The sequence below is a fragment of the Megascapheus bottae genome, chromosome 1 (genome assembly GCF_031878675.1).
Source record: "Megascapheus bottae isolate mThoBot1 chromosome 1, mThoBot2.hap1, whole genome shotgun sequence".
In the NCBI taxonomy this organism is placed as follows: domain Eukaryota; kingdom Metazoa; phylum Chordata; class Mammalia; order Rodentia; family Geomyidae; genus Megascapheus; species Megascapheus bottae.
In genome coordinates, this window is record NC_143509.1 from 54,084,755 (window position 1) to 54,099,523 (window position 14,769).

The following is a 14,769-nucleotide window of genomic DNA, read 5'->3' on the forward strand; positions in this document are numbered from 1 at the left end:
TTGAGCTGAAGAGCTAAGGGACAGTGGCTTGGCCCAGAGTTCAAGCCCCATGACCGACAAAAAAAAAAAAATGGGACTGGAGCTAGAAAGAACAGATGAATTAAGATCATTATTAGAATCAGATAAATGAAATTGGAAGCATTCTGCTTTTTTTTTTTTTGCCTGTCCCAGGGCTTGGACTCAAGGCCTGAACACTGTCCTTGGGCATTCCTCAAGGCTAGCACTCTACTACTTGAGCCAAAGTACTACTTCTGGCTTTTTCTGTGTATGTGTTACTGAGGAATCGAACCCAAGTCTTCATGCATGCTAGGCAAGCACTCTATCACTATGCCACACTCAGCCAAGCTTATTGCTTTCTATGGTTTTGGATGTGTAAAGGAAATTATTTTGCTTAGGTGACTATGTATATCTGGGTATGTGTCAGTGGTGTGCTGAATCAAACCCAAGGCCTATTACATGCTAAGCAAGCTTTAACCTTTACCTACACTTTCAATCCAAGGTGACTTTTATAATCATCATCATCCTCATTATTATTATTACTGGCTTATATCAGTTATCTCAGGGGGAAGTTATTGTTACATCTGCACACATCTTTACACTGTAGTTCATTTTAATCACTTCTACCACACTCCCTGTCTCTCCCCTAAAAAATAGCATCCCAACAAACAGATTTCCTTGTTCATTTCATAGTTCCAAATAAGTTATTTCAACAGTATTCAACCTTTATTATCCTGTCAGTCTCTCTGCAAAGTGACTATTTAAATTTTTCTTTTATTCTGTGGGTCAGAAATATTAACAAGAAACATTAACAAGTCTTAGGACTTCTTTCTTACTTCTCTTCATATTTTTCTTATTAAGAGTTAGCACTATTACTAACTCTTTTGCATCTGAAGTCAAGTGACTTGCTTAGTAATTCTTTTAAATTAATACAAGATTACTTTTATTTATTTATTTAGCCATCCCTGGTGTGTGAACCCAGGGCCTGAGCACTGTCTTTGGGCTTTTTCCCCAAGGATAGCACTTGAGCTACTTGAGCCGCAACACCACCTCCAGCTTTTCTATGTATGTGGTACAAAGGAATCAAAGTGGGGTCTCTGCATGCTAGACAAGCACTCTACCACTAGGCCAAACTCCCAGCCAAGATAACTTTTATTTTGTAATTCAAGATTTATAGCTAATTGAAACTTAAAAAATTTTTTTCTGTTGCAGTTAGGCAAGAACAGGAATTAAGAAATGGAGGAGCAATAGATAAGAAATTAACCACCCTTGCAGATCTATTCCGGCCACCCATTGACTTGATGCATAAAGGCAGCTTTGAAACAGTAAGTTGTTGGAGATTCTTTGCCTTCACTATTAATCCTTTTGCATATCCAATACCGTGCATTTTCTCTTAAGAGCAAAAACATATTCACTATATAAGGAATTGGCATTTGAAGGTTAATTTCTGCATGATTGTACTTGAGAGTTATATTGATGTATATTTTTATTGTCAATCTATGAAATATATTTCTAATAGCAGTATATGAGTATATGAATTCTTTGGTTCATTTTTCTGTGGTATTATTTTAGAATCTTTGTTAATGTAAAGCTTCTTTAAAATATCTTATATTTTTAAGTTAGTGTGCCTCTTACTATTATTAATAGTGCATGCTTGTTAACTATTTGGGAATTGTCTATGTGTATCTTTTGCTTAAACAGTAGTCCTCCTTATCCGCACTTGTTACTTGCTAAAGCACCTGAAGCTTGAAAATATTGAATGGAAATTTTCAGAAACAAACAGTTCATAGGTTTTAACTCCTACATTGGTGTGAGTAGCATAATACAACTTGAGCCATCTGCTCAAGACAGTGTATCCAAATCTATATTCTTACCTGCATACTAACCACATGGTTATCTTATTGGTTATCCTATCAAGTGTTGGGATCTTGTAGTACTGTGTGTAACAATTTTAATGGTGGACTAAACTTTTAACGGTAGTGATACTGAGAATTTTAATGTGACAAAGTGAGGCCATAAAATGTTTTCTTTAAATAAAATGGTACCCAGACAACAGTGGCTCATGCCTATAATCCTAGTTACTCAGGAGACTGAGATCTGAAGTTTGAAGTTCAAAACCAGCTGGGCATGAAAGTCCATGAGACTCTTAACTCCAATTAATGACCAGAAAAACCGAAGTGGTTCAGTAGCTCAGGTGATAGAGCACTAGCTTTGAGCTGATGAGCTCAGGAATAGCACCAAGACCCAGAGTTTAAGTCCCACCCCTGATAATAAATAAATGAATGAATGAATGGTGAAATCAGTTTATTAAGGAAAAACAAATTAGATGTTGAGTTTCAATAGTAACTTTGGAGTCTATAAGAAAATATATTAATAGGAACATAGTATAAAATGAATGGGTTTAGGATTTTAGATTCTATAATGTTGAACTGTTTATATAGCTTGCTTTTGTATGATAGCTAGCATATTAAATGCTCTTTTTAATTAGAATACCATTTTCATAGAACCAGTTGAGTTTTAGGGATACAGTGTCATTCTGTTATGGTGGAGACCAGAAAAAATAACATATATACATATACATCTCAGCTCCATAATTGAAATTGAATTCTGATGCTTTTTTTTTCTTTTTTCTTTTTGCCAGTCCTGAGCTTGAGCTCAGTGTCCGAACACTGTCCTTGGACTTTTTTTTTTTTTCTTTTTACCAGTCTTGGGGCTTGAACTCAGGGCCTAGGCACTGTCCTTCAACACTTTTTGCTTAAGGCTAGTGCTCTGCCACTTGAGCCACAGTGCCACATCTGGCTTTTTCTGAATATGTGGTACAGAGGAATTGAACCTTAGGACTTCATGTATGCTAGGCAAGCACTCTGCCATTAGGCTATGATCCTAGCCCCTACTTCCAGCTTTTCTATGTATGTGGTACTGAGGAATCAAACCCAGGTCTTTGTGCATGTTAGGCAAGCAGTAAGCCAAACTCCCAGCCCCTGAGCTTCATTCTTACTAGGGCATAAAACAAGACATGTGGACTAATGGAATATAATAGAAGCCCTAGAAATAAACCCATGTATCCATTGGATGTTCAACAAAGGTGCCAAAAACATATTATAAAGAAAAGATGGTCTCCTTAACAGTGATACTAGCGAAATTGGATACTCACATGTAGAAGACCAAGGCAAGATCTTTATCTCTCATTCTGTGTAAAAATCAATTTAAGTTGGGCATTGGTGGCTCATGCCTGTAATCTCAGGAGGCTGAGATCTAAGGACATAGTTCAAAGCCTGTCTGGGCAGGAAATCTGTGACTCTTTATCTCGAATGAAACACAGCTCTTGCCTACCAAAAAAACAACAAAATCAGAAGTGCTTGAGCTGTGGCTTAGGTGGTTGAGGGCTGTCCTTCAGCAAAAAGGCTCAAGACAACATCCAAATCCTGAGTTTAAACCCCAGGAATAGTGCAGAAGAAAGGAAGAAAGGAATAAAGGAAGGAAGGGAGGAAGGGAAAAAAGAAAAGTCATAGATAATAATTTTTTCCTACAGGACTTCAGTAGTTCAGGACATACAGGAAGAATTGACAAATGATATTACATCAAATTAAAAAGCTACTGAACAACAAATGAAAAGCCGGGAGTTTGGCCTAGTGGTTAAAGTGCTTGCCTAGCATGCATGAAGACCCGGGTTCGATTCCTTGGTACCACATACATAGAAAAAAGCCGGAAGTGGTGCTGAGGCTCAAGTGGTAGAGCTCTAGCCTTGAGAAAGTCCAAGGACAGTGCTCAGGCCCTGAGCTCAAGCCCAGGACTGGCAAAAAAAAAAAAAACAATAGTGAAGACTCAGTCTATAAAATGTAAGAATAATCTTTGCCAGCTATTCATCTGATAGGGAATTAATAATTGTAGAATATATGAAGAAGTCAAAAAGTTAGATACCAAAACACAAAGAAGCCATTCAGTAAATGGATAAATGTACTGAATAGATAATTTTCAAAAGAAGTACAAATGGTCAGTAAATCAGTCCTGGGGTCAGGACTGATTACAGACCCCAGGACTGTAAATCAAAAATTACATTGAGGGGGGCTGGGAGTTTTGCCTAGTAGTAGAGTGCTTGCCCAGCATGCACAAAGACCCAGATTTGATTCCTCGGTACCACATACATAGAAAAAAGCTGTAAGTGGTGCTGAGGCTCAAGTGGTAGAGCTCTAGCCTTGAGAAAGTCCAAAGACAAGTGCTCAGGCCCTGAGCCCAAGCCCTAGATTAGCAAAAAAAATAAATAAAATAAAAAAATTGAAGACTGTGGGTATGGCTCAGTGGTAGAGATCCTGCCTAGCAGATCCTTGACTTTAAATCCAAATGTTTCCAGAAAAGGAAAGAAAACTGCACTGAAATTCTATATTACTCTAGTTTATCTTTCATTAAGAAAACAAGTCAGCACTGGTGGCTCATACCTGTAATCCTAGCTACTCAGGAGATCTGAGAATCGATCGATTTTCAAAAGCCGTCATGGGCAGAAAAGCCCCTGTGAGACTTCTCCCTGTGAGTGTTACACTACTCAAAAGGCCAGGACCTAACCTAGTGGTAAAGTGCTTGCCTAGCATCCATGAAGACCCAGATTGGAAAAAGCCAGAAATGGTACTATGGCTCAAGTGGTAGAGCTCTAGCCTAAGGACAGTGCTCAATACTGAGTTCATGTCTCAGGACTGGCCAAAACAAAACAAAACAAAAAAACCTTAATCCAGGCACAGTGGTTTACCCCTGTAATCCTAGCTACTCAGTAAACTGAGAGTCATGTTTCAAAGCCAACCCAGGCAGGAAAGTCCCTGGGTCTCTTATCTCCAGTTAACCACCAGAAAACTGGAAGTGGAACTGTGGCTCAAGGGGTAGAGCGGTAGCCTTGAGCTGAAGAGCTCAGGGACAGTGCCCAGGCCCAGAGTTGGAGTCCCACGACCAAAACAAACTATTTAAAAAAGTTGGTAGTGGCACTATGGCTCAAGTGGTAGAGTGCTAACCTTGAACACAAAAAGAGTCAGGTAGCTAGGCGCAATGGCTCACACCTGTAATCCTAGCTACTCAGGATGCTGATATCTGAGGATCACAATTCAAAGCCAGCTCAGGCACTAAAAACCGTATGACTTTTATATCCAATTAACCACTAGAAAGCCCGAAGTGGCTGGCACTGTGGCTCAAGGGGTAGGATGGTAGCATTGAGCAGAATTGCTTAGGTACAAGGCCCAGGCTCAGAGTTCTAACCCCACAACCGGCCAAAAAAAAAAAAAGACTCAGAGTGCTAACCTTGAGCATAAAAAGACTCAGGGACGGCACCCAGGCCCTATGTTCAAGTCCTAGGACCATCAAAACCAAAGAAAACAAACTCCAAAAGTGAGAATATATTGCAGGAAAAGTATATGTTGATGGTAAGAATATAAATTAGTATACACACTATGGAAATTAGTATAGTCACTATAAAGGTTCCTCAGAAAACTAAAAATAGGCTGAGTACTGGTGACTCACACCTGTAATCCTAGCTACTTGGGAGCCTAAGATCTGAGGATCAGAATTTGAAGCCAGCCTGGGCAGGAAAACCTATGAAATTTTAATTTCTAAATAATAGCCAAAAGCCAGAAATGGAGCTGTTGTTCAAGTGCTAGAGCACTACCCTTAAGCTCAAAAGCTGAAGGCCAGCTCCCAGGCTCTGAGTTTAAGCCCCCAGGACTGCCTGACCATTTGTACTTCTTTTGAAACAAACAAATAAACAAAAAAAGAAAACTAGAAGTACCTGATCATCTAGCTGTATGACTTCTTTCTATAGAATCAGTCTATGATAGAGATCCCTATACATCCCTGTTTGTTGTGACATCTAATTTGCCTAGATGCCAATCATTGATTCATAAAGAAAATGACAGACACACACATACAAGCACATACACACATACAAACAAAATGGAATATTATTCAAACATAACAGAATTATGTTGTTTGCAGGTAATGGACAAAACTGATAGTATGGTGTTGAATAAAGTAAGCCAGAGTCAGCAAGATAAATATGGAATGTTTTTAATCTGATATATAGGATCAAAACTTAAGAAAGAAGACATGTGTCATGCTAAACATTATGGCCCAAGCCTATAATTCTAGCTACATAGAAGACTAAGAACAGAGGATTGAGGTTCAAAGCCAGCAGGGCAGCAAAGTCCATCTCCAATTAACTAGCAAAAAAATAAGTAAAACGAAATCACTTTAACCCCTCTCTTTCCCTGTCCCCCCCCTTTCTCCCTGTGGTTAAGAACATCTAAAATCTACTCCCACCAGATTTTAGGATGACATAAACAATTGTTGTTCTTTCATGTGTTTGTTTGCATGCTGGCGATCAAACCATAGGCTTTGGACATATGAGATATACACTCTACCACTGAATTGCCTCACCAGCCATTATGTTATTAACTATGGTCTTGTACCATGCATTTGATTCTACATTTATTGGACTCTTCCCCATTTCAATATTGTTGTTTTGTCTGAAAGTCATGTCATCATTGGATGCTTTCTTCTGACAGTAATTTGTCAGTGTGAATCGCACCATTTTCAAGCAAGGTTTGTGTGTGAGTACATGCATGTGCATATATTTGTGTGCTGTTCAGAAGAATAAGGTTTATTTGGATGCCTGGTACAAGAGAGACACCAGGCTTCTATAAGATTTGGTGGGAATATCACAGATTAGTTTTCTTTGTCTTCACTAACTCTGTTAACTGGCTTTCTCTTTTTTTGGACCATGGCTTGAGGTTCACATGTGTGGGACCCTCTTCAGCTCAGTTTTCACATCTGCATACTATAACTAGCCCATTTCATAGGCTTGAGTTATTTTTGCCTTATATTTGGTCCATTTCACACATTGGGCTCACCTCTGTATGTCACCTGGATTTTTTTTTTTTTTTTTTTTTTTGCCAGTTCTGGCTTGACTGCAGGACCTGAGCACTGTTCTTGAAGTTTCTCCAGGCTAGAACTCTACCACTTGAGCCACAACACCACTTCCAGCCTTTTTTTTGTGTATGTGGTACTGAGGAATCGAACCCGGATCTTCATGCATGATAGACAAGCACTCTACCACTAGGCCAAACTTCTGGCCCTAGCTTGGATTTTTTTTTTTTTTTTTTTTTTTTTGTGGGTCCTGGGGTTTTAATTCTGGGCCTGGACACTGTCCCTGAACAATTCAGCTCAAGGCTGCCACCCTACCCCTTGAGCCACAGAGCTACTTGTGGTTTTCTGGTGGTTAATTGGAGATAAGAGTCTCATGGCCTTTAGTGCCCAAGTCTCGGGCTGGCTTTGAACCTTGATCCTCAGCTGCCTGAGTAGCCAGGATTACAGGTGTGAGCCACCCTGGCCCAGCTAGCATGAATGTTAATAAACAAGATTTTTAAAGCACAAGATTTTGGGGCCTGGAGTATGGCCTAGTTAGTGGTAGAGTGCTTGCCAAGCACGCAAAAAGCCCTGGGTTTAATTCCTCTGAACCACATACACAGAAAAAGCCGAAGTGGTGCTGTGGCTCAAGTGGTAGAGCACTAGCCTTGAAAAAGCCCAAGAACAGTGCCCTTGCCCTGAGTTCAAGCCCCAGGGATGCAGAAACAAATAAATCATGAGATTTCAGACACTGGAGCCTGGGTTCTTATCCTCCTAATTTGTCCTTTTTCTTGGGAGTGGTGGGGGCAGTTCCTAGGGCTTGAACTCAGGGCCTGGGCTAGTGTTCTACCACTTGAACTACAGCACCACTCTTTGCTTTTTCTGGGTAGTTTGTTGGAAATAAGAGTCTCACTTTCCTAAACTGAGCAAGGTGGCTCACGCCTGTAATTCTAGCTACTCTGGAGGCTGAGATCGGAGGATCAGTTCAAAGCCAGCTCAGGCATTAAAGAATGTGAAACTCTTATCTCCAGTTAATCATTAGAAAATGGGAAGTAGGGCTGTGGCTCCTGGAGTAAGATGGTAGCCTGGCGCTGAAGAGCTCAGGGACAACACCCAGCCCCAGAGGTAGGGCAGTAGCTTTGAGTTGAAGTGCTCAGGGACAGTGCCTAGACCCAAAGATCAAGCCCTGTGACTAACCCGACCCAATGGGAGGGTTGGGGTGGGGGGAGTTAAATTCTTTTAAATAACAGTGGGATAAAAAGAAAATAGCTCAGGCTGGTTATGTAATTCCATAGTAGAATATTTGCCTAGTATGTGTGAAGCTCTGGGTTCACTCCTTAGTAATATGTACCTATGTGCACACAGTAAATAGTTCATTTTAAATATGAGAAATGCTTATTAAATGGGCAGTATAATTATACATGCATATGCAATACAATATTCTGGGATGAGAATGTGGCTTAGTGGTAGAGTGCCTACCTATTATGCATGAAGCCCTGAGTTCGATCCTTTTATAACACATAAGCAGAAAAACCCGGAAGTAGTGCTGTGGCCCAAATGTTAGAGAGCTAGATTTGAGTAAAAGCTCAGGGACAGTGTCCAGACCCTGAGTTCAAACCCCAAGATTGGCAAAAATAAATATTCTGAAAACCCTAGATGTAATTAATGAAAAGATTCATATGTATATGGAAAAGACAACTTTGGAATTCTGAAATTCCAAAGTCACTCAGTAGAGTGTATCTTGGTGGTGTTGGAAATTAAACTCAGCCTTAGTCTTGGTATTTAGGGGTTCTGCCACTTGAGCCATTGCTCTGGCCCTTACTGCATTGGTTATAGTTAAAGTGGGATCTCACATTATGCTCAGGCGGACCTAGGCTTTGTTTCTTGTGTCAGTGGAAGTGACAGATTGTACCATTGTACCGTTGTACCATTGTAGCTGGGATAACACACAGACCACCACATCGAACCATTGATTGAGAAGGGAGTCTTGGGTACTTTGATGCTTGGTACCTCCTGGGTACCTAGGATTACAAACTTGAGCCACATTGCCAAGACAGAAACTATGTTTAACAAATGTTGTATGACTTCACTCTTAACAGGCCAAAGAATGTGGCCAAATGCAGAATAAGTGGCTGATGATAAACATTCAAAATGTACAGGATTTTGCATGCCAGTGCCTCAATCGTGATGTGTGGAGCAATGAAGCTGTGAAGAATATTATCCGGGAGCATTTCATTTTCTGGCAGGTGAGAACGATTAAACAAAACTTTTATAGTATTTCATTTGTATAGTGTAGTATGTTGGGAAGGAGGAATTGGGTTATAAACCAGGAAGACAAATTAAAATATAGCATGTCAACTACCAAAATGGCTGAAATTGTAGTGGTAAATGAAAGTACAAAAATGAAGAACTTTCAAGCCAGCCAGCCAACACTCATATCTCAAAGTGCCTTGATAAAGTTACTTTCATAATTTTCATAAACTTTACTTGCCACATTAAAACTAGTCAAAAGAAACAAGTGAAATTAACCTGTTTTGGAGGGTTTTTGTTTTTGTTTTTGTTTTTTGCCAGTCCTGGGGCTTGAACTCAGGGCCTGAGCACTGTCCTTGGGTTTTTTCCTCAAGGCTAGCACTCTGCCACTTGAGCCACAGCACCATTTCTGGCTTTTTCCTTGTATGTGATGCCAAGGAATCGAACCCGGGTCTTCGTGCATACTAGGTAAGCACTCTACCTAGACTAGGCCCAACTCTCAGCCCCTTGGAGGTTTTATTTATTTCCTTTCCCCATGCAGAACATGGTGTAATAGCTCCGGTTAACTTTCTTTTATTTTTTATTAGTTATACAAGGAATGTTTCATTGTGACATTTCTATATATGCACATGCTGTATTGTCAGTTATCCAGCCCTCAGTTGTAACGTATTTGAAAATTATTCAGGTCACTTTAATAACATGCAAGAAGCATGGCTTAGTATAGAAAAATTATCTAGAAAACCCAAGACTCTTGAGTTTAAACCTAGTACCTGCTCCTCCCCTAACAATGGATCCTTCATATCCCTGTGTATGTCATTACAAGAAGACTGCCATTGAGTAAAGCTCAATGGTGAAGCTCAGGACAATAGAGTTCAATAGGATGCTGTGGGTGTTTGATTAATTTTTCCCACTAGCATTACTCAGTCTGGTAAACATGCCTCCTGCTGCATAATGGTGGCTCACACCTATAATCTTAACTACTGAGAAGGTTGAGATCTGAAGATCCACATTGGAAGCGAGCTTCTGCAGGAAAATCCATGAGACTTTTATATCCAATTAACCAGCAAAAAGCTGGACATGTTGTTGTAGCTCAAGTGGTCAAGCACTAGCCTTGTGCAAAAAAGCTATGGGACAATGGCCAGGCCCTAAGTTTAAGCCAAAGAACTGTCACTCAAAATGGAAAACAAAACGGTCTCCTTTCAATTAATCTAAAGCTGTCACTTCAATTAAAGTACGTCCTATGACTTTTTTAAGTTTGGTAGTATTACCATAATTTTTTTGTCAGGGTAATGTATACAGGGATTACAGTAATATTTGTCAGGTAGTGGTGCATTATTTTTCAAGCTTTGATACCCCTTCTCATGTTTTAGTCCCCCTTTCCTTCCCAGATTACCATAACTTTATCTATCTATCTATCTGTCTGTCTGTCTGTCTGTCTGTCTGTCTGTCTATCTATCTGTCTATTTATTTATTTATTTATTTATTTTGCCAGTCCTGGGCTTGAGCTCAGGGAATGAGCACTGTCCTTGGACTTTCTCAAGGCTAGAGCTCTACCACTTGAGCCTCAGCACCACTTCCAGCTTTTTTCTATGTATGCGGTACCGAGGAATCGAACCTGGGTCTTCGTGCATGCTAGGCAAGCACTCTACCACTAGGCCAAACTCCCCGGCCCCCAGATTACCATAATTTTTATTTATGGATATCATACTTCTCTGGGATGTGGGGAAGAGGTCATATATTTGTTAAATTAATGGCAAGGAAGCACTCAGCAGTTGTCACAATGATTTAAACACAACCAGCTGTAACCTGAGACTGAGAACTTCTACATATCAACTGAGCCATAATATGATAAACTCAGGAATTTAAATTGTTAGGTTTCAAATTTTTAATTAATTTGCCAGTCCTGGGCTCTGCCCCTGAGCCTTTCTGTGCTCAAGACTAATTAATGCTCTACCACTTGAACCACAGCACCACTTCCGACCTTTTCTGTTTATGTGGTACTGAGGAATTAAACCTAGGACTTCAGTTTATGTGGTACTGAGGAATTAAACCTAGGACTTCATGTATGCTAGGCAAGGACTGTGCCACTAAGCCACATTCCTGGCGCGCGTGCGCACTGTCTCTCTCTCTCTCTCTCTCTCTCTCTCTCTCTCTCTCTCTCTCTCTCTCTCTCTCTCTCTCTCTCTGTATATATTTGCCTTTAAAATTGTTAGAAAGGTGATATACAGAGGGGTTACAGTTTTATAAGTCAAGTAATGAATACGTTTCTTTTTGGTGGTGTGGGAGGGGGCTTGAACTCTGGACCTAGGCACTGTCCCTGAATGTTTTTGCTGAAGACTAGTGCTCTATCACTTGAGCATACCTCTACTTCTGGTTTTCTGGTGGTTAATTAAAGATGAGTCTCATAGGGCTAGGAGTGTGGCCTAGTGATAGAACATTTGCTTAGCATGCACAAAGCCCTAGGTTTCAGGTCCTAGGTACCACATACACAGAAAAAGCTGGAAGTGGTGCCATGGCTCCAGTGGTAGAGCACTGGCCTTGAGAAAGCTCAATGGCAAGGCCCTTAGTTTAAGTCCCAGGACTGGCAATTAATTAAGACAAAAAAAAAAAGGTCTCACAGACTTTCCTATCCACGCTGGCATCAAACCATGATACTAAATCAAATCTCGGCCTTTGGATTACAGGTGTGAGCCATGGGTACCTGGCTTTATTACTTTTTTTCTTTTTTTAATTTCTCCCTCTGTTATGGGGTTGGTAATCAGGGCCTGGGTGCCATCTCTGAGCTTTTTTACCCGAGGCTAGAGCTCTACCACTTTGATCCACAGCTGGTGCTGTGGTTTAGTTTGAGTTTGAATCGCTTACATAATTACAGGCTCACACCTATAATTCCAGCTACTCAGGAGGTTGAGATCTGTGGACCAGTTTGATGCTAGACCAGGTAGAGAATTCCATCATACTTATTACCAGTTAAGCACCAAAAAAGCTGGAAGTGGAGCTTTGGCTCAAGTGTTGGAGTGCTAGTGTTAAGCTCAGGGGCAGTGCCTAGAACCAAGACTTGCATTAACAGAAACATTAAAAAATAGCCATGAGTTTGGCCTAGGTAGGAGTAGAGTGCTTGCCTAGCATGCATGAAGACCAGAGTTCGAGTCCTTGATACCCATACTTAGAAAAAGCTGGAAGTGGTGTTATAGCTCAAGTGGTAGAGCTCTAGCTTTGAGAAAGCCCAAGGACAGTACTCAGTCCAGGAGTTTGGCCTAGTGGTAGAGTGCCTGCCTAATATGCACAAAGACCTGGGTTCAATTCCTTAGTGCCACATACATAGAAAAAGCCGGAAGTAGTGCTGTGGCTCAAGTGGTAGAGCTCTAGCCTTGAGAAAGCCCCCAGGCCCTTGAGTTCGGCCCCAGGACTGGCAAGAAAGAAGGAGGAAGAGGAGGAGGAGGAAGAGGAAAGAAAGAAAAAGAAAAAAATGTAAAGGTCAAAATAAACAGATAAATTTAACTTTAATTTTTTAATTATGTTTTTATTATCTTTAGTTGTACAAAGGGGTTATCTTCAATAAAGAGTTGATATTCTCTCTTTCTTTTTTTCTTTCTTTTTTTCTTTCTTTCTTTCTTTCTTTCTTTCTTTCTTTCTTTCTTTCTTTCTTCTTTCTTTCTTTCTTTCTTTTTAATTTTGTACCAGTCCTGAGGCTTGTACTCAGGGATTGAGCACTATCCTTGGGCTCTCTCAAGGCTAGCACTTTACCACTTGAGCCATAGCACCACTTCCAGCTTTTTCTGTATATGTGGTACTGAGAAATCGAACCCAGGGCTTCAAGCATGCTTGGCTAGCACTCTACCTCTAGGCCACACTCCTGGCCCCGAGAGTTGATATTCTTTTAACTCTGTCCTTAGACATGCCCCTAGTCTTACTGGTGGTTCTTTTTATATAAATTATCCAGCTAAGTTTAGATTTTTTTTTTGCTCTTATTTATTTATTGATTGATTGTCAGTCATATGGCTTGAACTCTGGGCCTAGGCGCTGTCCCTGAGCTCTTCAGCTCAAAGCTACCACCCTACAGGCCCTTAAGCCATAGCACCACTTATGGTTTCCTGGTGGTTAATTGAAGATAAGAGTCTCACATACTTTAGTGCCTGGGCTGGCTCTGAACTGTGATCTTCAGATCTCAGCCTCCTGAGTAGCTAGGATTACAGGTATGAGCCACTTCGCCCAACTTCTAATTTCTTATATTTTGGGACATCATAGAAAGTAGCTTATGGGTAAGAAGCATGACTCCATTGGTAGAATACTAGCCAGTGAGTGAAAGCATCAGGTACTGAGTTCAAGCGTAAAAAGAAAAATAAGCTGGGCACCCATAGCTTACACCTGAATCTAAGCTACTCAGAGGCCTGAGATCTGAGGATTGTAGTTTGAAGCTAGGAAAGTCCATGAGACTCAAAGTAGAGTTGTGGCTCAGGTGGTAGAGTGCTAGCTCAGGAACAGCACCCAGGCCCAGTGTTCAAGCCCCAACACTGGCAAACAAGGAAAGAAAGAGAGAAAGATGGGGGTGGAGGGGAAGAAAGGAAGGAAAGAGAAGAAAAGGAAGAAAGGAGGGAGGGAGAGAGAGAGATTCAAATAATCTTATTTTCCCTTATTTCAAGAGATATTATTAATATTATAATTTGCCAGTTCATGTTTTATAGTTCCTAAATGTTTTTAATGGTAACATTCCTTTTATTTTCTCAGCAAGTATTGGGCATCTTGATTGTCAAATAATGTTAGCTATTGAGCTTATAGTGATAATATATTGTGATGTCTTAAGACATAGTTTTTTTAGCTGGGCACGGTGGCTCATGCCTGTAGTCCTAGCTAGTCAGGAGGCTGAGATCTGAGGATTGCAGTTCAAAGCTGGGCACTAAATGTGAGACTCATCTGCAGTTAACCACTAGAGAACCAGAAGTGGCTGAAGGAGTAGGTAGGTAGCCTTGAGCTGAACTGCTCAGGGACACCCCTCAGACCTAGAGCTCAAGTTCCACTACCAACAGAAAAAAGATATATATGTATATATATCTTTTTTTTTTTCTTTCTTTTGGTACTGAGGATTGAACCCTGGGCTTTGATCAGGATTGGCATACATTTTACCACTAAACTCTCCACCTCCTCCTCCTCCTCCTCCTCCTCCTCCTCCTCCTCCTCCTCCTCCTTCCTTGTTACATGGATTGAACTCAGAGCTTTAGGCTTGGAAGGCTTGTGTGTGGTACTACTGAGCCATGCCTCCAAATAAACTCCCCTTTTATTATTATTTTTTTTAGTTTAAGACAAGGTCTCACTAAGTTGTCCAGTCCAGCTTTGTTCTCCCTGCTTGCTAGGACTATAGGAGCACCACCATGCCTGGCAAAATACTGTATTTTTGAAGGCCAGTAATGACATGGGTAGACACATGCTTGAACAAGAAGCACAGCACTTCCTCTAAACTGGGCAAGGAAAGGAGGAAGAATAGATTGATTGGTATGTTTATGCTAAGTTTTCAGAAGGGGCACAAAGCAAGAAGTTGAAGGAATTCATACCAAATGATCTTCATTTTCTCTTTAACATGGGAATGTGATAACACATAAACCAAAAATATATTTGAAGAATATGCTTAAAGAATTAATTGCTATTGGC

At 40.5% G+C, this 14,769-nt stretch overlaps 1 protein-coding gene across 1 annotated transcript in view; it reads left to right on the forward strand.

Moving 5' to 3' along the window:
- Ubxn7 (UBX domain protein 7) overlaps nt 1-14,769 on the forward strand; it is a 65,336-nt gene that overhangs the window by 36,186 nt on the left and 14,381 nt on the right. The window contains exons 5-6 of the mRNA XM_090344454.1: nt 1,210-1,322; nt 8,976-9,122. Of these exons, the coding sequence (XP_090200580.1) occupies nt 1,210-1,322; nt 8,976-9,122 (260 nt within the window). The remainder of the gene's footprint in view (nt 1-1,209; nt 1,323-8,975; nt 9,123-14,769) is intronic.